The sequence below is a fragment of the Heptranchias perlo genome, chromosome 26 (genome assembly GCF_035084215.1).
Source record: "Heptranchias perlo isolate sHepPer1 chromosome 26, sHepPer1.hap1, whole genome shotgun sequence".
NCBI lineage: Eukaryota > Metazoa > Chordata > Chondrichthyes > Hexanchiformes > Hexanchidae > Heptranchias > Heptranchias perlo.
The window spans coordinates 29,276,420-29,298,439 of record NC_090350.1 but is presented as its reverse complement, the minus strand read 5'-3'; the positions used below and the strand labels follow the sequence as shown (position 1 = coordinate 29,298,439).

The following is a 22,020-nucleotide window of genomic DNA, read 5'->3' as shown; positions in this document are numbered from 1 at the left end:
TTTCCTTCCGCCGGTAGGAGGGCGCCGATCGCTCGCTCTTTTCCGGTCTCCACGCTGCAGCTGAGGCGGAGGGAGACGCAGGTTAACGGGCCGAGAGTGCGAGGCCGCTGTCGGTGGTCAGCCAGCAGCCATGGTGGGTGTCAAATCCCCTTCTCCCCCGGGTCAGTGAGAAGCGTTCGCCTTCAATATTTTAGATGGGATGAGGTCTGGGTCACCGGGAGTAGGTTGGGAGAAGCCTCACTGTCGGGCGGGTGAGGGGCCCGGCTCTGTTTCCAGCCTCACTGCGTTATTCACGTTGGAAAACTGTTTATAATTTCTAAATACCCGCACCAGAGATTCATCTCTTATAATTCCAAGCATTACTTTATCTCCGAGTGCCGTGTAGTCTCTTAGACAAAAAAAAAATAAAGTGGAAAACGTGCATTAAGTTCTTTTCTCAGCAGCGCCGACCCCCCCCCTCAGATTTCCCAATTTTCTCTTCTTGAAAGTATTTTATATTAAATAGCCTTTTTAGGTGCTCTGGACGTCCCAAAGCGCTTCGTGGATAATGAATTACTTTTCAAGTGCGGTCACTTACCTAACAGCGAGGTCCTCCGAAAGGCAAATGAGATAAATGACCAGTTAATCTGTCTTTGGTGTTGGTTGAGGAATAGTTACTGGCCAGGATGCTTCGAATAGTGCCATGGGATATTTTACGTCCACCTGAATGGGCAGACAGGGTCTCTGTTTAATGTCTCATTTGAAAGATGACACTCCTGACAATGCAGCAACTCCCTAGGTACTGTCCGCCTAGATTATGTGATCAATTTCTGGAGTGGAGCTTGAACTCAAGCTCTTCTGACTCAGGTCAGAGAGCTATCAACTGAACTGAACCATGTTGGCACTGAAGATATTGATCAAGTTGCCATTATTTGTGTGATTGTAGGCAGTGCCATTTCTAGCCTGGCTCAATTATTAGCTTCAATTACCAACTATGTTATTGGGGAACTTCAGTGGTGATAATTTGAAGGAAAAAGTTAGTGTTAGCAGCAATACATGCAGTGTTAAGTACTTGGCCCTGTATCTGCTGCATTTTAAAAAAAAATCACCCAGTAGTATCAGTATACTTTCCAAGAAAACAGTTCCTTCTCCATCAAAGTGTCCATTTTTTCATTGGAGGAACTGGTGGTGTGCAAAGGCTGGGAGAAAGTTTGGGAATCCTAGTGTTACAATTCCACTATGATAAACAGGTAGAATAAGCATGCATTTCAGACTGGAAATTGCTCTGCAGCACTTCTATTGTGAGAAGCTTAAAGCTGAATGTAGGAGGCAGTTTGCATTATAAGCCCATCTCCTAAACTAGCCTTCCTGTCTAGTGGAAATTTCTTCTGGATTGAATGAGTGCAACGGTTCAGATGCATGTACTTTTATAACTAAACTAATACTGCAAGAGTTGACAAACCATTGAAATATCTTAATATTCTGATGTCCTAACAGAGGTTGAAACATTATATTCCTGTCTTGCAAATGCTAACAATATGATATTTTAATTATGCAGTACAACCAGTTTAATAAATCATTTTACACTTCATCTGCTGAAATATTTGGAAATTAATCTGCATCAAAATTCTGTGCTTGGATCACATGTGCATTGAACTAACTCCACTTTAGCTGCCTGCTACATTGTTCTGGCTAATTATAGTTGTCCTGTTCGCTGTGGGCCACTTTATACAGACACTGTTCTTTATGTTGCAGTTAAATGTTTTCAGTTGTATTTCAGATTCTCTAAACTTTATGGCCCTTAAATGTAAGATTTAGAGAACATTGGTAGATTGTCAACAAGTTTACCATACTATACTTAAGGATATTAGCTTTTATGCATTTATGTTGAATGGTTAATTTATCATGTATCAACACTGATGTATCCCATTTTCAATTTTTTTGCCCTATACCAGAAACCCATTTTGTTACAAGGTCATGAAAGATCAATCACACAGATTAAATACAACAGGGAAGGTGATTTGTTGTTCTCCTGTGCAAAAGATACCGTAAGTATAACATACATATAAAAACATTGTAATAACTTATTCTATGGAATTGGTATTTTCACACCCTATGAATGTATCAGTAGTCATGAATATGTGAAATAGTGACCAACTGTATAATAGCATATATTGCTATACATTTTCTTGAGAAAGTCCTTGGTAACTCAGTGTAGCAACACTACTGCTAAGTTATGAGCCTTTCATGCTCTCAAATAAAGACTGAAAAATGTTTGCTGACTTTCCTAAAAGTGCCAAATTAAATCAGCACTATTAAAATCAATTATGACAAGGGACATGTTTTGAAACCACCAGTCCTTGTTCTTCAGTATCTACTTGCATCTTTAAAGCACTAAGAATGCATCTACTTCTTAGTCCATATGTATTTTCTGGTGGTCCAGTGTTACTTTTTCCCAGTTTGTAAAATGGTGGACTCTAACCTTTTGTTTTCTGCCTGTTTTGACATGATGCATTTTTTCCCAATATTCTCTCCTCTTGTTGGGTTATAGTCCTATGTGCGTGGGCCCTCCTGTATATCACCCCAAATAACTATCCTTATGGTGAGTCTAGGCAGTGAGTGTTGCAGGCTGTTTGACTTTGGAGGGCATCACAGTTCTGTCCTTACCCACTGTCCAGGCACATGGACTGGATAGTGATAAGGAGTGGGAACCCTGGCTGATTTTTTTAAGTTGTCTCTGCATTCCAGAGGCAGGGAGGCCAATTGCACTGCCCCAACTGAGAGCTAATTCAGCACAGACTGGGAATTGAACAGATGTCCAATATAACTTTATGCCACACCATGCAGTGAATTTGTCACTAAGTCTTTGGTGGTGCTATATTATTTTCAACTCTTTATGAAAGATCAGCACTGCAAACTTGATAATGTTCTAAATGAATTTGAGAGATTGTGGCTGTAAGTACTTTAAATCATAAATGTGACAGGATTCAATGTTTCAAATGTCAATTTATACTTTAATGTTTGGCTTGTGTAAAGACTAAACTTCTGATTTGTTTTTTCCCTTTTCTCCCCCTTCACCTTTCTTTTGGTTGAGGCTGCAGTGCCACAATGCTATCCACTGACTGACCCAGCCTGTAGCCAGTATCAGCACCCCAGGGCCAAAATCTGTGGTGTCATCATGAATGAGCAGTTTAACTGCTTTTATCTAGCTGTTTGGGTTAATAGTCAAATTTTATGAGAAAATTAAATGTCATTATGGTTATTATAAAGTTTAAACTAAAATCTCTAAATGGATGGCTTCAGCACTAAATGTTTCGACCATGAGTATGAGTGACATTTTGGACATCACATGGAATAAAATTAATTCCTGCCAGTCTGCTCATGCCTTGGTTAACCACAGCTATGATTTTGCAGGTTCTGAACCAGCAATTGCAGAGAAAAATCTTCCAGCTTTACATTGAGAGTTCCAGAAGCTTGATCCTTTCTAATAAGCAAAATTAATTTTTTGCATATTACAGGGCAATCTTCTCAATCAGACTGAGGAAATTATTATTATCTGACTGCACTCGATTACTTTAAAAGGCCATCAGACAATATGATGATGACACTTTAAATATTCATGGTGCTCTGGCTGAGCCATACCTGTACTTTACAAAATGCACAATGGATACAAAATAGCATGTGATAACCTTTCTGAGCAGATGTCTTTCTATGGTGCTGCCAGACACGTTGATGTACAGAATGTAAATGTCAAGGTGGACTGTGTTAAGTAGTTTAAACATTTAACTGGTTAAAATAAAAATAACATCTAATTTATAACTAGGCCCAATCAAAGCAGTTCTTTACAAATGAGTGCTTCGACCCAAGAACTTGTTAGATTAAAAAGTAATTAATTGTTTTTTTATATAAAAGAATGCAAGTTGCCCACAATTTAAATTTCTAGATCAATGAGACTGAGCTGGTACTTCACAATGCTGTAGGGTTTTGTGTAACAAAATGCTTAGCTTCTGTATGTTTAGTTTGCTTCATTGATGGAAAAGATGATGTGGCACTGGAGACAATTGAAAATAAGTGTTGAGTTGATCTAGTTACATGCTCTTTTTTAAGTGCATAGATACTTATGGAAAACTATAATGTCATGATTTTTTTTTCTGTTGCACAGGTTGTTAATGCCTGGTATTCTCTGAATGGTGAGAGGCTTGGCACTTACAATGGACACACCGGAGCAGTGTGGTGTGTAGATGTTGACTGTATCCTTAACGGCAAGGATGCCATTTGTGTTTATCATCTGTTTAGGTAGTACCCAACATGTTGCACAGACAAATTCACTAGATATATTCATGGTGGAAACCTAAAGTCGTGGTTAAGAATACCTTAAAATAATAATGGACAAAAAAATTGCAGTTGGTAGAAATAATCATCATTCTATAATCACACAATCTACCTATTTGTTTCCTACTGAAATACAAATTTCTCAAGATATTTTGGATTGATGGCAAACTGAATACAGCCAAGTATTGTTCTGACATTGAGACAACTTCACTATAAGCCCCCAAACTGTCTTTGGTACGTGTAAAACATTTTATTTGGCTGTAGATGTGCCTGGCATTCCTGTCTTGAGAATAAAAGCATGGCAGGATAAGGTCAATTAGTCAGTTAAAATTTTGTGATGGTTTCACAATGTGACCATTGATGCATTTCTTCAGCTTTCAGAGTCTAGAGTGCCAATGCATTCCAATTTCTAATACCCTTAGTACCCTTCAGAATTCTCATAGGGAGTACTCTTTTGGAAATGCCTTGGGAGATTCCAGAAATTGGAAGACTGAATAATTTGAATTTCAAAAGTTCTTACTGGAGGGAGTGTTACTGCTGCCATTGTGGACATTATATTGTAGATGTCTTCAGGGAGCTCTGATGGGTACTTCCATTTTGGTGCCATTTCATAAAATCAGTTTTAAAAAAAACACGTTTTCAGTTCTTATGAATATTTTCCCACTGGGTAAATATTCATAAGACAACGCCTGGCAAAATAAAATATTTGCACATTATAGGGGAATCTTCTCAATCGAACTTAGGGAATTCTTATTACCTGGCAACTCTTGATTACTCTAAAAGACCATCAGACAATATGATGTCACTTGAAAAATATGGAGTTGTTCTCCAGAGTTGTATTTGAGCCCTTTCTAATTACTACGAGAGTGTTCAATGAAACTAAAATTGCTGCCTGGACATCTTTTGGTAGTTGTTGCAGCATCCCATGTGTATGTGTTTTTAAATTTCCATACAGTTGATTCATTGTATCCTTAATCTAATGATCAGGGGATACAAAACAAGTGTTAACCGGTTCTGCAGATAACTCATGCAGACTTTGGGACTGTGAAACAGGTGAGATATTGCAATATTAATTTTTCTCATCTTGTGAAATGGTAGTTATGTTTGTTCTCCTCATCTAGTTCTTTGTTGTGCCAGATAAGGTTTTTTCCAGATTTCTTCCTCCCTTTCTGAAGGCATCACTTTCTTGCTAGAAAATGCTTCACCTGGCATCCTCTGGTACCTTGCTCAGTTGACCACTATTCATGTACAAACCTTGACCTGAGTGTGAAGATACCATCTGATGTGGTAAACATGGAAACTGTGCCTAATTCTATCTCCGTGATGTCTACACACATGCACCCCCACAAGGGATTGCTGGATAGTGATCAGGGACAGAAACCCTGGGCAATCTTTTTCTCCCCCCCCCCCCCCCCCTCTCTAACTTAGAGTTTACTGAGCCCAATTGTGGCAGCCCTACCACCACGCAGGCTGAAATCAGCTAACTCAGTAAAGAACAAAGATTGAATCAGTGATTTCCTGGTCTATATGGCTCAGCTACTTGTTAGATAAACTTGTTGAGTCATCGGGGAGATTGTGCCAGCTAAGGATTAACGTGCAGTGCCAAAAACCTGGCAATCAACTTGCATAATGAAGGGTTATAGATCTTTTCATATTAAGATTAGTTTCTTTTTTTTTGTAAATTATAGTCGTCACTGTAAAGGAATTAGGGTTTGCTAATTTTTTTAATGTATTATCTATAGCATTTAATTCAGTTTTTCTTCTGATATGTTTTTATCATTTGTAGTGGTGCACAATTTTTTGCTGGCTCTGTTTGTTTCACAATCATCTGATTGATAATTTTCACCATCAGGGAAGCAACTTGCTTTATTTAAAACCAGCTCTGCGGTCAGAACTAGCGGATTTGACTTCAGTGGCAACATCATTATGTTTACGACTGACAAGCAGATGGGCTACCATTGTTACGTCAGCTTCTTTGACATCCGAGATTCTGCTCAAATAAGTAAGGATAATACATTTTAATGTGAATTGCAAAAACCTTCCCTTCAGGAGTATTTAAAAGAAGTTTGACTGTTTTTCGAATACGTTACAGGCTGTTCATTTTACAGAGAAAATCTGTCTGAGAACACTAGTGAGAGCAGCTCATATATAGTAGTTTAATTTTTTTAATCCTCATGGATCCCTCCTATGGAGCATTTGTTTTCATAAGGTGGGTACATATAGATAGTACTGGCATTTTCAACACCCACATTTACAAAATGAGTAGATTCTGTAGTAGTAAGTGGTTTCCATAGAAAGCAGGAACATTGGGTATTTATAAATAAAATGATTGATGTTGATTCTTCTACTTTTTTTCAGTACTACATATCAATTTACAAAGTTTTTAAAAATCCACTAATTGGAACAGCGTTTTTTAATGCTTTGTCAGTTAAAATGGACTATTAATTGAACATGTTTAGCAGTTGAATTTAAAGATGGGGACAGTCCTGTTATTACCTAACTTTATGGTTGACTCCTCTGGAAAAGTTCAGTTTTAAACTTAAAGCATGATAGAACTGAAATTGGACTTAATTTTCTCTGTAACCTCCATTAGATGGCACTATTTACACAGTGAGGAAGACCAGTGTAGTAACTGTCATTTGGCAGAATATTTTTGTACCAATAAGGATTCTCAGTAGAAATTGCCATAATGAGCATGGTTTTATAAGCTTTTTTTTCCCCATCCACTTCTTTTGTTTTGATTTTGGAAACATTAAGTCATTAATTCATTTATTTTATGTGCACTGTATTCAAAGAATGTATCAGTGTGAAATATTTGAACAAAGAATTTATTGTACTTGGTTCCTTCATGGTATTGCCCATTTTGTGTCCTTGTTTTAAGTTACAGTACCTGAACAAATCTGAACAATGTTTAACTTCAAGTATAAAACCCTTGCTTTGAGTAATTTATTATTGTGCACTAATAGCTGCAACACAAGTTACAATTTATTCTCCCTAACTGATGCTGCATTCTTTTTTTCCCCAGTGCTGCATCCCACCATTCTGTTTTTATGTTAATCTTGTTACTAAATCAACCGCCCCCTCCCCCAACATGACCATGACCCATTCTACTTCTGCAATCTTCTTCAGCCTTACATCCCCTCAGTATTCTTTGGTCCCCTGACTTTGGCCTCCTGTGCATTCTCCTTACCCTCTCTCCCCATTCCACTTTCAGTTGTAGAGTCTGCAGCTGCCTCAACTCTGCTCATTGTGACTCCCTCCCCAACCCCCTCACCTCCCTCCTCACACATTTGAAAACATGAACTATTAATTCGAGTTTTCAGTCACCCTTTTCAACCCTCCTGGAAAGGCTCAGCAGGTGCTCCTATTGTTCTCACTGAAGGAGATTTTTCTATGAGCAAATTGTTGGTATCTTATGGTTTAGGACTTGTGAAAATGGGTGATAATGTTATAGGAACGGAACATCTTTTGATGGGTTTGTTTTTGATTGAGTCTTAGACATATTCAGTGATTATTGCAATGCAGCTTGCTCCCAGATTGATCCAGGATAATGATTTATCGATCATCTAGTGTAAAGTTAAATTGGGTACAGTGATAGGCTTATACTGTACTTTTACATTGTTTCAGAGCTATAATTTTAACTTCCCTGTTAATCTTTAGGTAATAATGAACCATACATGAAGATTTCATCCAGTGAGTCAAAAATAACCAGTGCTGTTTGGGGACCTCTTGGAGAATTTGTCATTGCAGGACATGAGAATGGTGAATTGGTCCAGTATAGTGCTAAGGTAAGAAGAAAGTGCAGAATGATCGCCTAGCATCTAGTGGCAGCATTATAATATAAATGCTTACTGAGGCAGGAAACACCATCTCACAGTACGGTTTTGTTTTCTGCCTCCAGGGGCAAAGCAACAATGATGGCAAAAGTAAATAACTATTACCAACCCCACTAGTTTCAGCATTGCTGGCCAGTGCAATCAGAGTGTCTGTAACCAGTATCATGAGCCCTTATACTCTTAAACAGTGATACGGTACTTATAATCCATCTCTACTGCTGTCTTTTGGTGTGAGGGAGGGAATTTTCCCATAATGTTGTTCAATCATTATAGGTTAAAGTACAATTTTGCTTTCATTGAGCAGTATTGGTAAATTTGCCTCTTAATTAACATTAAATAGAATGTCAATCTGTAGAGGCAGTAAGAGCGATAGATGAAAGAATCATAGGATTGTTCAGAACAGCAGGAATTAAAACCAACTGACCAAGAAATAGCATGAGCATGTACATAATGAATAGAAGTTGGGAATGGAAATGAATGTGATAGAAAATAAATAGCGATCAAATCAAATGAGAGGTAACCGTCACGCAGACAGAAAAATAATAAAAGGCAAACAGAGCTACTACTTCATGTACTGGGCAGCAACATCCGTTATCTTTACAGCTATCCCTGTCCAGGTATCTCCATGACTATTGCAAATTCTACATGATTATCATTCAGACTTTTCCTATGCTGTTGTAATTAGTATGTTGTATGGAGATGCACATAAGTTTATTTTCATTTTATTCTTGTTTGGGGTGGATTGGGGGGAAATAGTCAGCTAAGAATGTTGTATTTTTAATGGTAGGCCCAAACTAGAAAAGATGTTCTGATTATATTGTAAAATGAAGATCATTTCATTTTTCTTTAGAAATGTAATAGTCTTTGTCCAAATTGGGAATTATCTTATTAATACCATCTCAAACAAACTATTTGATTTGCAGTTACAAGGGGTGAATGGGCCCTGTGTTATCAGCTACCACAATATCATAATTTTGTGACATTCGAATCGAAAACATAATAAACAGTAATGTACAAGGAAGTTGTCCAGGGAAACTTGCCTCCAGTAGTAATGCAGATAAAGGGAAAAAGTCAAGTTATGCCTTTTCTTAGAAACCCATAAGGAGACACTGGGATCAAACCAATAAGTCTTAAGAGAAGGGTCCCCTTTTTAGAGGGGCACAACTAATAGAAATCCAAATCGTATAAAAACAAGAGAAACTTATCAAGTTAAATAATACTGCCACCCGTGTCCAATGTCCCACCAGTCGTGGAAGGCCTCAAGCATATTGGCGGACACCGTGTGCTCCTTCTCCAGGGCCACCCAAGCGCAGACAAGGCCGCCAGAGAGAAGTAGACAACTGGAGTGACAACCCCCTGTGACCTGGACCTGTGGATGGCCACCCTGGTCAGGCCCAGGAGCAGACCCACGAGAAGGTCCTCCAACTTGCCTGCCTCCCTCTGCACCAGGTGGCCAAAGATCAGGAGCGAGGGACTGAAGTTAAACAAGAAGTTGTGAATCAGCCTCTTCAAATAGTTAAACTGGGCCTGCAACCCCTCTCACTCCGTGTAGTTGTGATACGCGGACTCATCCAGGCCGCAAAAGTTACAGGTGGCCTGGGAGTCGGTGAAGTGACTTAAAAATCAGTTTGACAGAACTGCTCGGTGCAACACTCTCCACTCCAGATCCCCAATGGTGCAGGGGATGACTCCCACGTAGAGAGCCCTCCATTGGGACTCCCTGCCTCTGCCGGACGGCAAGATGGCAAGTCAATCCGTACGGAAGTGGAGTGTGTGTAGGAGCAGGCCGTGCGGAGTGAAATGGCACAGAGGGAATTTCAGAGAGGCGGCTCAAGTTGTGAGGCGCACGCTCCCAAGGGAGGTTTCAGGGCTGATGAGAAATTCTGTCCGATCGGGGGTCAGTTCAGATGGGATCGCTCCACACGTTTGAGTCAGTCAGGTTATGTTGCTGGCCATTCCTGTAAATCCATCAGTCATCCAGGAACAAATGCCACCAAGATAATTTTAATAATGTGGAAACTCAGTGAATTAGCTTTAAATATAATACGTAGCCATGTCTAATTTCTGTGGATCCTTTTCAAAAATTATGTCACATGCCAGAAATTAAAGATAATCCTGCATGCTGTATTGATCTGCATTGCCACTGTGGCATACCATTTACAGTCATTATTTGATCCTTGGGTGCTTTTAAACTGAGGTTGGCCCAATATGACAATTGAGCTGCTCTCTCCTCTTTCTGAACATTTCTTTTAATATTCATTATCACCTTGTACATTAGTTTTAATACTACTCTTAGAGAGGAATATTGTTGCTTCTATTTCTTTTGGAGAGATTAAAGATGTTGCTCAAATAAGACATTTTGATTTGCATCCATCTATTTGAAAAATCACTAGTCTTAGGAATGTTTTTTTTATTCATTCATGGGATGTGGGCGTCGCTGGCGAGGCCGGCATTTTTATTGCCTATCCCTAATTGCCCTTGAGAAGGTGGTGGCATTTCTAACGGCCCTTCCTAAGTAGTGACGTCCTTTTTAACTTGTTTTCACTTGGAACACATTTTAAGAACTACAGTTGCATTCCAGTACAATAGCACTACCAATTCTAGATAATGCTTGACATTCTTTTTCACTAATGTATGGAGGAAAACATATTTACATGAAAGGGGTGTACCTGGTTTGTATGTCTCAGTTCTACACTAGTCAGTGAATTTGAACCATTGAGAGAGCTCTCCTTTGTCATTTTGGAGTCTGACTGCTATTAATTTTTATTTTGAAAATATACATTTAAGCGATGGTGATTTATTTGTGTTTTTGCAATTATTGACATTTTGGTTTATTGACTTTTTAAAAATTCTTTGACAGTCTGGGGAAGTAATGACAAAAATAAAAGAACACACAAAGCAAATTAATGACATCCAGACATCCTTAGACCTGACCATGTTTATCACTGCTTCAAAGGATAATACTGCTAAGGTAAACACTGTTTTCTTATTAAATAAGTATTGATTCAAATGTTACCACATATAATTTTATTCTAGAGTAAACTTAGTTATGGATTCGACCAGATTCTGAGGTCATACTGTTGCAAACTGAGCTAATAAAGAGATTGATTGTTACATACAAAGTCTGTTTTGCAATATTAAAATTGGGGAGATTTGTTTAAAAATAAGATTTGGTCAGCCTGGTTTTCCCATGGACCTCAGTTTTGCCTTGGTGCCTTACTGAGTCGAATGTTGCTGTGCCGTCAAGGGCAGCTTTCCAATCTCCTGCATTCAGCTCTTGCTTCCATGTTTGGGTTACGGCTGTGACGAGGTCAGGAGCCACGTGGTTCTGGCAGAACCCGAACTGAGCATTGACCAGTTTATTGGTGAGTAGGTGTCACTGGCACTATTGATTACTAATTCTATCACTTTGCTGATGGTTGGGAGGAGGCTGGTAGGGTGGTAATTGGCTGCGTTAGATTCATCCTGCCTTTTGTGGAGAGAACATACCTGGCCAAATTTTCAGGTAGATGCCAGTGTTGTTGTTGCACTGGGATGGGGCAGCTAGCTGATGCGCAGGGTTTCAGCACCACAGCTGGGATGTTATCAGGGCTTATGGCCTTTGCTGTGTCCAATATACACAGCTGCGTTTTAATGTCAGCTGGAGTGAACCAAATTGGCTGAACCTTGGCGTCGGTGATGGTGGGAAGAGGTGTAGAGTAGGATTGTCGTTGCTTGACTATGCAGTGTTAACAGGGTAACTTTAATTGTGCTGCCATGTAGAGTCAACTATTAATCAGAGTTGCTGTGCTGCAAAGAGTAACTTAAATGGGCCCTCCTACAATGTAATCTGCCTTTTGTTACATGTATTACTGCAAGGCAGAATAGTTTGCAGTCAGAGCCGGATTAAGAATTCTTTGGGCCTTGGGCACCAAGCACATTCAGGCCCCCTCCGCATCCCCCGCACAATAACTACCTCCACCCTCAGAATCCATTAAATCACAAACGTGTAGTAAAATACATGAAGAAATAGGCCTATTGAATGTTTGCGCACAGCAATAATAATAATTTGGCTTGGGCCTGATTGGCCCATGCACTATTATGGTGGTTAAAATGTTTTTGTGTATCTGTTGCTTAATATTGAAAGGATGCATATTCTGGAATGAACAGGGATTAAATGTTTATACTAGATTAATCCAAATTCATTCTGGAGTAAATTAAAAATTAACTATATGAATACAAGTTATTTCTTCTTGCTAATTAACTCAACAGTAACTTGAGTATACGGTTGGTTTTAATTCTTGTTTCATTCTATGAATTGAATTTTTCATCAATTGAGTGTGTTTTGAATTTAGATCTAATGTAATCTAGATTACAAATCCAGTTATTACAATGCAAAGTAACATTTATCTTGCATAGCATTTCTGAGAGTTTTGTTGGATAACTGTTCTTTATTAGGTAGTGTAAACATATTTGCGAAGGAATGATCTTTCTCGTATTTTAGTTAATTTCTCAAGCCATCTGAATTGCGAAGAGAGGGCGAGGAAAGACCATCGGGCCCATTAAGCTAACCCGGACACCAGAGCTGCACATCGTTGACACCCCCCATCCCCTCAATACCATGAGACATAAAAAGCAAGAGTTCTCTATGTAAAGTTTTTAATTGTACTCGGTAGGGAGTTTGTTACTTAAAAGAACTCTGAGCAACAAATATATAGATTTGTGTTATCCATGGCAACTCATTTTGAACTTTATAAGCTTGTGTTTGATTAAAGTAAAACTAGTTGCTTTTTCAATTTTCTTGAAATGTTCTTACTCTTTCTCTGTTATAGCTGTTTGATTCTGCAAGTTTGGAACTCTTGAAGTCATTCAGGACTGAACGACCTGTGAATTCAGCTGCTATTTCACCTATTGTGGAACATGTAAGTTACTTGATTTACGTACAAGAATTGTGTATATGTATACTTAATAAAGAAATTACAGTTAAAAGCTCACTCATGTATTCTGCATTTTATTGCTAGAAATATTTTCTTCCTAAGCTTTGATACTCAGCTTAGTCAGTGAGGATTGCTGATTCGATGTCCCTCCCACTTCTTCTTTCACTCTTTAGGACTGTGAATAGCTAGTGATGTATCTTTTGGACAGTGATTTCTGGAACATTTTCTTGGTTGTTTAAGCACCTCTCTTTAGAGTTTCTAGAATGCACTTAAATAAAAGGAATGGTGGGAGAAATGGATAATTGACATATGTCACAATAACTTCTGACTATTTGCTAATCTTATCAATAGAAACTGCTTGTAAGTTTCTGATTTCAGGTCAGAAGAACCCAGTATTAATTAACTGGCTTTTTTTTAAAAAAAAAGGTTGCTTTCTACCTGTAACAAAGCATGACAGATAAAATGTGTGCTAGGTGCAGTGCATTTATATAAAAACAAATTGCTTCTACAGTTCATGCAAACTTACAATCAGCAATTGTTTATGTAAATAGTTACACAGCTGATCCTGTTGTGTATCACAAAAGTTCATTTGATCGGTTTCTATTTTACATGATTTAATTGTAATTCCAAGTAGCAATATTGACCATATTCTAAAGTGTCACTTAATCTGATTAGTTTTCTGTGGATGTTCTTATAAAATGGTAACCGTAATCCCTTGGTGTTGCTATGTCACAAGTTTCATGCTGCTTTTTCATTGTTTTTCATAATGGGTAATTGGGGGTTTGTAAAGAGGTTTAGATTATGTAACTTGGGTATTACAGTTCATATTAGTACCACAATATTGTCCAGTGGAAACAACAAATACAGTTTGTGGTAAAACTCAGAAGTACAATAATCGTTTCCAAATGCAGCTTCTCATTACCTTTAACTTTCACTTTTCTAGCCCATCAGCGTTCACAATTTAATTAGTACTCGCACATACAAGCTCAGTAGGAGTACGGTGACAAACAGGAATATTGAGGAATGGTGTTTGTTAAACTTCTAAAACAGAGCAGTAGTGGTCAAACATGAACATTATACTTTTGCATCTTTTTTTACAAATGATTTTCTTTACCCAGCACATAATGGAGTTTAGGAGTAAAGGATCTGCACTTTGATGTGTAAATCTTTTGTACATTTAGAAACAAACATCCAGGAATAAAAGTTTTTTTTTTAAGAAAAGGTATTTATACTTGAAAGTATTGGATTCTCTGGGTTGGAAGAGTAATTTTACAATAATGTCAAAGGCACACAATACAAATTTATTTTGAAGAATTTCTGAAGTAATATTTGTTGAAACCTGCAGCCTGATTTGGTGGTTAAGTTAATAGTACATAAAATTGGTGCAACTAAGCTTTAGTCTGTGATTCCATTTACTGCTCTACTGCTCATTTTGGAGCATTGTACAGTATTTAGTGTAGGTTGTCTCAGATAGGATTAGTATTGAGTCTCTAGCCCTGATATTTACGGGATGGCGGGGAGGGAACGGGGACCACTGTCAGCGGCCAGGAACTACAGAAAACGCGGAGGTCCTGACGAATTTAACGACAGAACCTTATCTGAATTTTTTTTCTCCGTTTCCTGCCCAGCAGCCGGCCAGATTGAGAGGCTAGCTGGCTATCGGGTGTGAAGGCTTGCGGTAGAAATCCGCAGCTGAGGACTGGTTGAGGCGGGGGGTGGAGAGAGATAGTGTGTGGGGGGCTAGAGAGATCGCTATTTAAGAATTTAACTCCCTATGGATGCAACAACTCCCTCATACATCACCCTTTGTAGACATTCAGCTTAATAGAAAAAGTCATTTTCAATTAAGCTGTTTCTGCCTCGCTGGCTTAGCGATGAAGGTTATTCATGTATTGGTACTAATATTACCTGCCTTCATACTTGCTGAGAACTGATTTGAGATTGGGGAAACAGCTTCCATTCTTACCCCCTAAAGGTATGGTACCTTGTTCCATGGCCTGATGGGTTGAAATAGGTCAGTAAATTAAACCTTTTATCTACAAATTTTCTTTAGTTCAATCTTGTCAAATTGTATTTTTGGAAGGGAGGGAGGAGAATGATAAGACAAACCATAACTGGTTTGTCAGTGAGGTTGGAGCACTGTGTAAAAACCCTTGATTTGCTTTGTTCATATTGTGGAATTGTAGGCTATGATGCTCATGATTTCTCACTGGAAAGAGATTTGGGACATAACTAAGCATTATACTTGGATGAAAATGACTGTTTTAAGAAAAATTATCTCATAATGGCCTTTATAGAGTCTAACTGGGCAGATTGTGCATGGTCTATAAAGGAAGCAGGCTTAATTAGCTGAATTCCTTTTTCTCATTTCATACTTCATTTTTTGCATCAGAATTATTGATAACCAGGTTGGAGTAAATGCTGCCATTGCTTTGTTTAAATGTACAAAATTATAGCCAGTAGAATGTTAGTGAATTGCACTCTAATTCACTAGTTTGTCCAGTTTGTATTTTGTGGGCCAGGTGGTTTGAAAAGGTTTGTTCTTGGCACCGTTGTCATTCATGCACAAATCCTAAATCGGAACACTAGGATCTTTTGGTACACACAGCTTGAGTTAATCGGAACATTGGTTTTAAAGCTTTATATGTGACCATTGTATTCACCTCAACAGCACACAAAGACTGAACACTCCTAATCTAGATTCACTGGTTGTCTGCTGATATGATCAGAGGTGCCAGGAAAATAAGATGCAGTAGGTTAAGAACCTATCCTGAAACAGTCATGATCATGGTTTAGAACTGTCACTGGTTGGGTTTAGCAGGCAACATTTTTGATTGTTAACACTTGGGTCATCAAATTTTATTCAGTCAAGGTTAAAGTGTTGGTGTAATGTTGTGACCCAACACACTGTTCATGTGAAATTAAATTATCTTGAGTGAATCATTTTTGGGCAAGTCATCTGTAACAGGATCTTCAGAGGCAGAACTGTAAGGTAGCAGTGTTCTTGAAAAATAGCACACTTTCCTGTTTAATTGACCATATCCAACGCTGAGCCAGATAGTGATGAGTCCAAAGTAGATTCTTGGTGCAGCACATGCAGTGAACAGTAAGGGTTGATTTTTGTTTTGTTAAACCCTGATTGTGTGGACTTTGGTTTGCATTTTACAGCTTGTAAGTGTTTTTTCATGAAGTGCTTTGAGCTATCTGTGAGCCTGTTGTTCAGCTGCAAAGTTTTGTATCTCTGTTCTCATGTCTGACGAGGAAAAAGCTATGTTTTTCTAATGTACCGCATAACCTCGTCCCCAAAAAACTTTAACTAGTCCAAATTTTACCATATTAAATCAATTGGACCTGTATGATTGTTAAGCAAGTGTGTCACAATATAATAGTGCTTAAGGCTATTATATCTGGATTTTTGTGATGAAAATTAATTTGACTACTTTTAAAGTCAAGATTTTCCTCCAAGTTTATTTTCATTGTTGACCCAACAACATCCATGCAAGATATTAAGACTAATTTGTGATGGACATGTGTGCATTGAGACAGATAGCAAGGGCTATGGATGTAATCCCTCTGAGTAGGCCTTTGTAGAACCCAGCATTCGAACAGCTTTGAAATCACAGAAAATACTGTGCCATGGACTTTATGTCTGAATATTGAACTTTTCTTTTGAGAACTTATATTAAATGTATTTGTACAAATAGATTTAGTGTATATTTACTACAGTAGAATTAAAAGCCGTGTACTGTACGACCCCGAGAGGGAGTAAGTTTTGTTTCTGAAACACATATTCGTTGTAGGTTTTTTGAGGTATTGAAGCCTTTTATATGGAACTGCCTTGAACCTGAGAGATTGTGAAGGATGACTTGTGTAGTACTTGTGATTAACTTTCCAAACTTTGATCTAAAACTAAGTAGTTAAAATAACATAGCACATTTAAACAATCATCGCACAATGTCTTATGCGACAGTGGCTATTCCGTATCTGTGTCGTCGACCACAAGCCAAATTCGTGATCATCTCCTCGTACTGCAGTGCCCTGTCAATCAAATGACTGCTATTTTAATTGCTTGATTAATCAAACTTTTTGGGGGAAAATCTGTGTTTGAAGTTGTCTGGTGGAGAAATACATGACGATTCCCTTGTTGATGTGCATCTAAACATTGTAGTTTTTCCAGAGTTGGGGGCTGCGTTCTGCTGCTCATTGTCAGAATGCAGTGTGTTACACATGTTTTGATGTCTGGACTCCATTCCCTTTCAGGTAATTGTCAAAAGCCATTGTACTGCATTCCAGAGCATCCTGTGCAAATCTGACCAGCGAGTGAAATGTTACTATTGTTAATATAGTATTCTTATAGTCTGCTTTGTGATTAATCGTCTGAACACTAGATTTTGTTTTGCTAGGTTGTCCTTGGCGGTGGTCAGGAAGCTATGGATGTAACAACTACATCTACCAGAATTGGCAAGTTTGAGGCCCGGTAAGTGACAAACAATGGTTTAATTAATTCACTTTGAGCTTTGTTTTGATACATTATCTGCTCATTTTGTGAGTTTAGTCCAACATTATTACCATGTAAGTACACAAAATTAGATGACTCCTTTAAAAAAAAATGTTCGTCTTGCCACTACAGTAATGCCCAAGGTATGTATTTTATACTTCATTCAACCAATAAGCTTTGTGACATGCTCACCATTAACTAGGAGTAACACTGTGTACTACTGGGCTATTTTGTACTCTCCATAGAAGTGCGCCTTTGAAATCTGTTTTTGAAAAGTTTACTTTCAGAAGAATTTGATTGGCTGATGCAGTTGCAATAGTTGTATTGAGCAATGTCTACTTAAATAAAAACATAAAATGCTGGAAATACTCAGCAGGTCAGGCAGCAACTGTGCAGCGAAACAAGAGTTAACGTTTCAGGTCGATGTCCATTCGGCAGAGCTGGAAGAAGTTGCAAGGCAAAAAGGGGTGGTAACGGGGCAAGTAAAGAAACAAAAGATAAGAACATAAGAAATAGGAGCAGGAGTAGGCCATTCGGCCCTTTGAGCCTGCTCCACCATTCAATAAGATCATGGCTGATCTTCGACCTCAACTCCACTTTCCCGCCTGATCCCCATATCCCTTGATTCCCTTACAGTCCAAAAATCTATCAATCTCTGGTCTAGAGGAGCTGTAAATGGCAGCAGCAGAACCATTACCAGCACCTGATGTCCAAAAAATTGGGAGCAGTGGTTGTGATCTGAAGTTGTTGAACTCATTGTTGAGTCCGGAAGGTTGCAAAGTGCTGAATCGAAAGATGAGGTGCTGTTCCTCAAGCTTCTGTTGAGCTTTGTTGGAATAGTGTAAGAGGCAGAGTACAGAGGTCAGAGTGGGAGTGGGACGGAGAATTAAAATGGCAAGCGACCGGAAGCTCAGGGTCACGCTTGCGGACTGAACGGCAGCTAACACATTTTGTTTCTTGTCCTGGTCTTATAAGCTGAGACAGAGACTTTACTTCTGAGTCTTCGAAACAGCTGCTTATACTTGTTTTAAATCAGTAGTCTCAGCTGAGGAGCTTTATTGATAGGACATTTAGCTTTGAACCAGAGATTTGAGTTCAGCTTTTGTTACTGAAAACCTTCAGATTACAGTACATTTCATATCATAATATTCATATCATTTGATTGAACTTTTCCAGTTCTTGGCTTCATAGTTGCAGAGGACTCCAACTAGGGTTTGATATATATAGATAATTTATAGTGACCACACAGAATCATATCAGCATTGGGGAAATTGTGTGATAGTCACCATTAATGGAGCCAATATTGACCAGAGATGAGGTGGAATATTCAAATATATTTAGCTTTTTTTAAAAAATAAAAAAAACTTTAACAGCCCACCTTTGATGGGGAAAGAAAAGAAGCTATCAGCAGAAGATCTGATCTGCAGAACGGCACGCTGTTGGATACTTGCAAAGTAATATTGGTAGGTGTTGTTGAGCAATCTGTAAATCAGAATATTCCACCTTTTCTGGCTTCAGAGAAAATACATAGTTGTAATGATGGGGTGAGGGGGGAGGTTGCCTGCAGTTTGCTGTGGAACTGTATTGTTTAATCCGTTCCTTATCCCTTCTTAGATTTTTCCATTTGTCATTTGAAGAGGAGTTTGGTAGAGTGAAGGGTCACTTTGGACCAATCAACAGTGTAGCTTTCCACCCAGATGGGAAAAGGTATGTTTGAAAAAAAACACATACTGTTATTGAAACTTTCCAATAAAGCACAAAATGAGTTGCACTGAAACAGTGGCAGAAGAAGAGTTTTAGTTCTATTTTAAGTCCTGAATGTCACTGTCCTTCAGATGGATTTGGTTGTTTGACATATTTGACTTATATTTAGAAATGCATAGAGACGATTGGTATCAAAGAGCTTCTCATTTTCCTGGTTCTGAGGATATCTCAACCAAATTAAAACTAAAGGCGATTTGTACATAACTGCCGAGTAAATTTAAAGACATTCCAGGTATATTACTATAATCGGTGCCCTAGTTTACTTTTAATGCAACTAAATTATCGCTACTGCTTGGAAGATATCCACAGTGGCATTAGAAAAATTGTCCTCGCCATTTTATAGGTGTCTTGAGTAACAAGTGCTTCAGATGGCAGAAATTAATTCAGCAGACCAGTGTGATGATGGTCTGAATTTGCCGGAATAGATTGAATTCTGGAAAGCTCTTATTAAAATGCTGCGAGGACGATGTGAGTGAAGAGATGAATTTGGCCAAATGTGTTTCCAAAGTTGATATTGTGGGCAATATAAACTATAGGGCACGATTCTAAAAGGGGTACAGGAACAGAGAGATCTGGGGGTATATGTACACAAATCATTGAAGGTGGCAGGGCAGGTTGAAAAAGCAGTTTAAAAAAGCATACGGGATCCTGGGCTTTATAAATAGAAGCATAGAGTACAAAAGCAAGGAAGTCATGATGAACCTTCATAAAACACTGGTTCGGCCACAGCTGGAGTATTATGTCCAGTTCTGGGCACCCCACTTTAGGAAAGATATGAAGGCCTTAGAGAGGGTGCAGAAGAGATTTACTAGAATGATTCCAGGAATAGACTGAAGAAGCTGGGTTTGTTCTCCTTGGAACAGGGAAGGTTGCTAGCATATTTTTGATAGAGGTATTCAAAATCATAAAGGGTCTAGACAGAGTAGATAGTGAGAAACTGTTCCCATTGGCAGAAGGGTCAAGAACCAGAGGACATAGATTTAAGGTGATTGGCAAAAGAACCAAAGGTGACACGAGGAAAAACTTTTTTACACAGCGAGTGGTTAGGATCTGGAATGCACTGCCTGAGGGAGTGGTGGAGGCAGATTCAATTATGGCTTTCAAAACTGGATAAGTACTTGAAAAGAAAACATTTGCAGGACTACAGGGATAGGGCGGGGGAATGAGAGTAGCTGGATTGCTGTTGCGTAGAGCTGGCACGGACTCGATGGGCCGAATGGCCTCTGTAACCTTTCTATGATGTGCACCATGCCACCTTATTTGCCCTGTTTTCTAATCCAAATTTTGGGATAGGCTAGAATGCACCAGAATCTAATCTAATCACATAATTTTTCTTGTTTACAGCTACAGTAGTGGAGGTGAAGATGGTTACGTGCGAATACATCATTTTGACCCACAGTACTTTGAATTTGAGTTTGAATTTTAAGGAGTTAAGGAGAGAATATTGTTTTCAAATTGTAATGCAAGGTTTATTTTGTTAAATAAATTAATAGAAAAGAATGTTAACTAACACTGTTTCATTGATTCAATTGCTCTACTTAATTGGACTCTGAACTAAGTGTTATACAGCAAGCATGATACAGTTTAACTGCATTATTGCAAAAAGATGAACAGTAAAAGTTGCTGTCATTTTGCAGATCCATATTCTGGACCAATTTGGAAAGACAGGCAATAGTTCCTATTGGTGTTTCCTTTTTTTTTTACATTGGCTTTAATGGAATTGGGAGACTGTTTAATTCAGTTATCTTATAAATGGTATTCTGAATTCGCCCACTTGGAATAAAGGACTGTTTCACAAATGTTCCGAAATAAATATCAGTTATTTGAACACCCTAATTGGTTGGTTGTCAGTGAAGTTATTTTAAATCTATATTCTGTATTATTGAAATGATTAATGCTCAGGCCATTGCATCTGATTAATCTTTTGTGTACAGTGAAGACCTATTACAAGTGCAGTGTGTTTTTCCAAGAAAAATGTTCTAACAGGGTTTTGCACATTGCTTGTTCAGTTTAATGGGCAAAAATTAGAATTTAAAATGTCATGTTAATAAGATACGATTAAAATGGATGTTCCCAAGTGGGTTTCACTATTCATTGAGGTTTGGCATTTTTGCTAAACTTACTAAAGTTTATATACTGACACACATTCATATTTGGAAAAAATCTTGCCTTGGTCTTGTTCCAAATGTTGAATGCTTACAAGTATTTCTGTTGCGACGTGTATATAACCTCTACTGTTCAATCTATCATGTCTTTCACATAACTGTTTGGAAAGTATGTATGTGCTAATTTTTCTATCCAATACCAGTCTTATCTAAATTTTGGTTATATCTGTAGTTGTCAGAGTGAAAACTAATAATGAATATTTTATGAATAAACTCTATTGTCTTCTCTCAAAGCACTGGGGAAACCATTGATTAGGTTCAAACTTGATAATACACATTATAATAGTTGCTGATAACAAAACTCTCAATACTTTGATTATTCCATTCTTGAATTGCTAGGTTCAATGTAGGCTTTTGCATGATCTCTCAAGTGTAATGGCTTGCTTGAAATCACAATTATATATTAAAATCAAACTGATTGGAATGGGGCCTGACCTAACATTCCATGAAAGCCCCTAACTGAGTCAGAAATGGAGGCCCTATGGGATAAGTACAGTAGGCAAAAAATAGGGTCCCTCATCCACTGAGCA

The 22,020-nt window shown here is 38.3% G+C and overlaps 1 protein-coding gene across 1 annotated transcript; it reads left to right on the top strand.

Moving 5' to 3' along the window:
* The first annotated feature begins 24 nt into the window (after positions 1-24).
* eif3i (eukaryotic translation initiation factor 3, subunit I) lies at positions 25-21,161 on the top strand. The gene is made up of 11 exons (XM_068006655.1): positions 25-133; positions 1,935-2,027; positions 4,142-4,229; positions 5,299-5,364; positions 6,164-6,313; positions 7,972-8,099; positions 11,008-11,118; positions 12,959-13,048; positions 17,467-17,540; positions 19,176-19,268; positions 20,670-21,161. The coding sequence occupies exons 1-11, from the start codon at positions 131-133 to the stop codon at positions 20,749-20,751; spliced, it is 978 nt and encodes a 325-aa protein (XP_067862756.1). The 5' UTR covers positions 25-130; the 3' UTR covers positions 20,752-21,161.
* Positions 21,162-22,020: the final 859 nt, after the last annotated feature.

What these genes read in the sequence shown, in the direction of transcription:
- eif3i (XM_068006655.1), top strand. An exon ending in TGGTCCAGTATAGTGCTAAG is followed by an intron (nt 8,100 to 11,007) that starts GTAAGAAGAAAG and finishes ATTCTTTGACAG; the next exon opens with TCTGGGGAAGTAATGACAAA. An exon ending in ATTGGCAAGTTTGAGGCCCG is followed by an intron (nt 17,541 to 19,175) that starts GTAAGTGACAAA and finishes ATCCCTTCTTAG; the next exon opens with ATTTTTCCATTTGTCATTTG.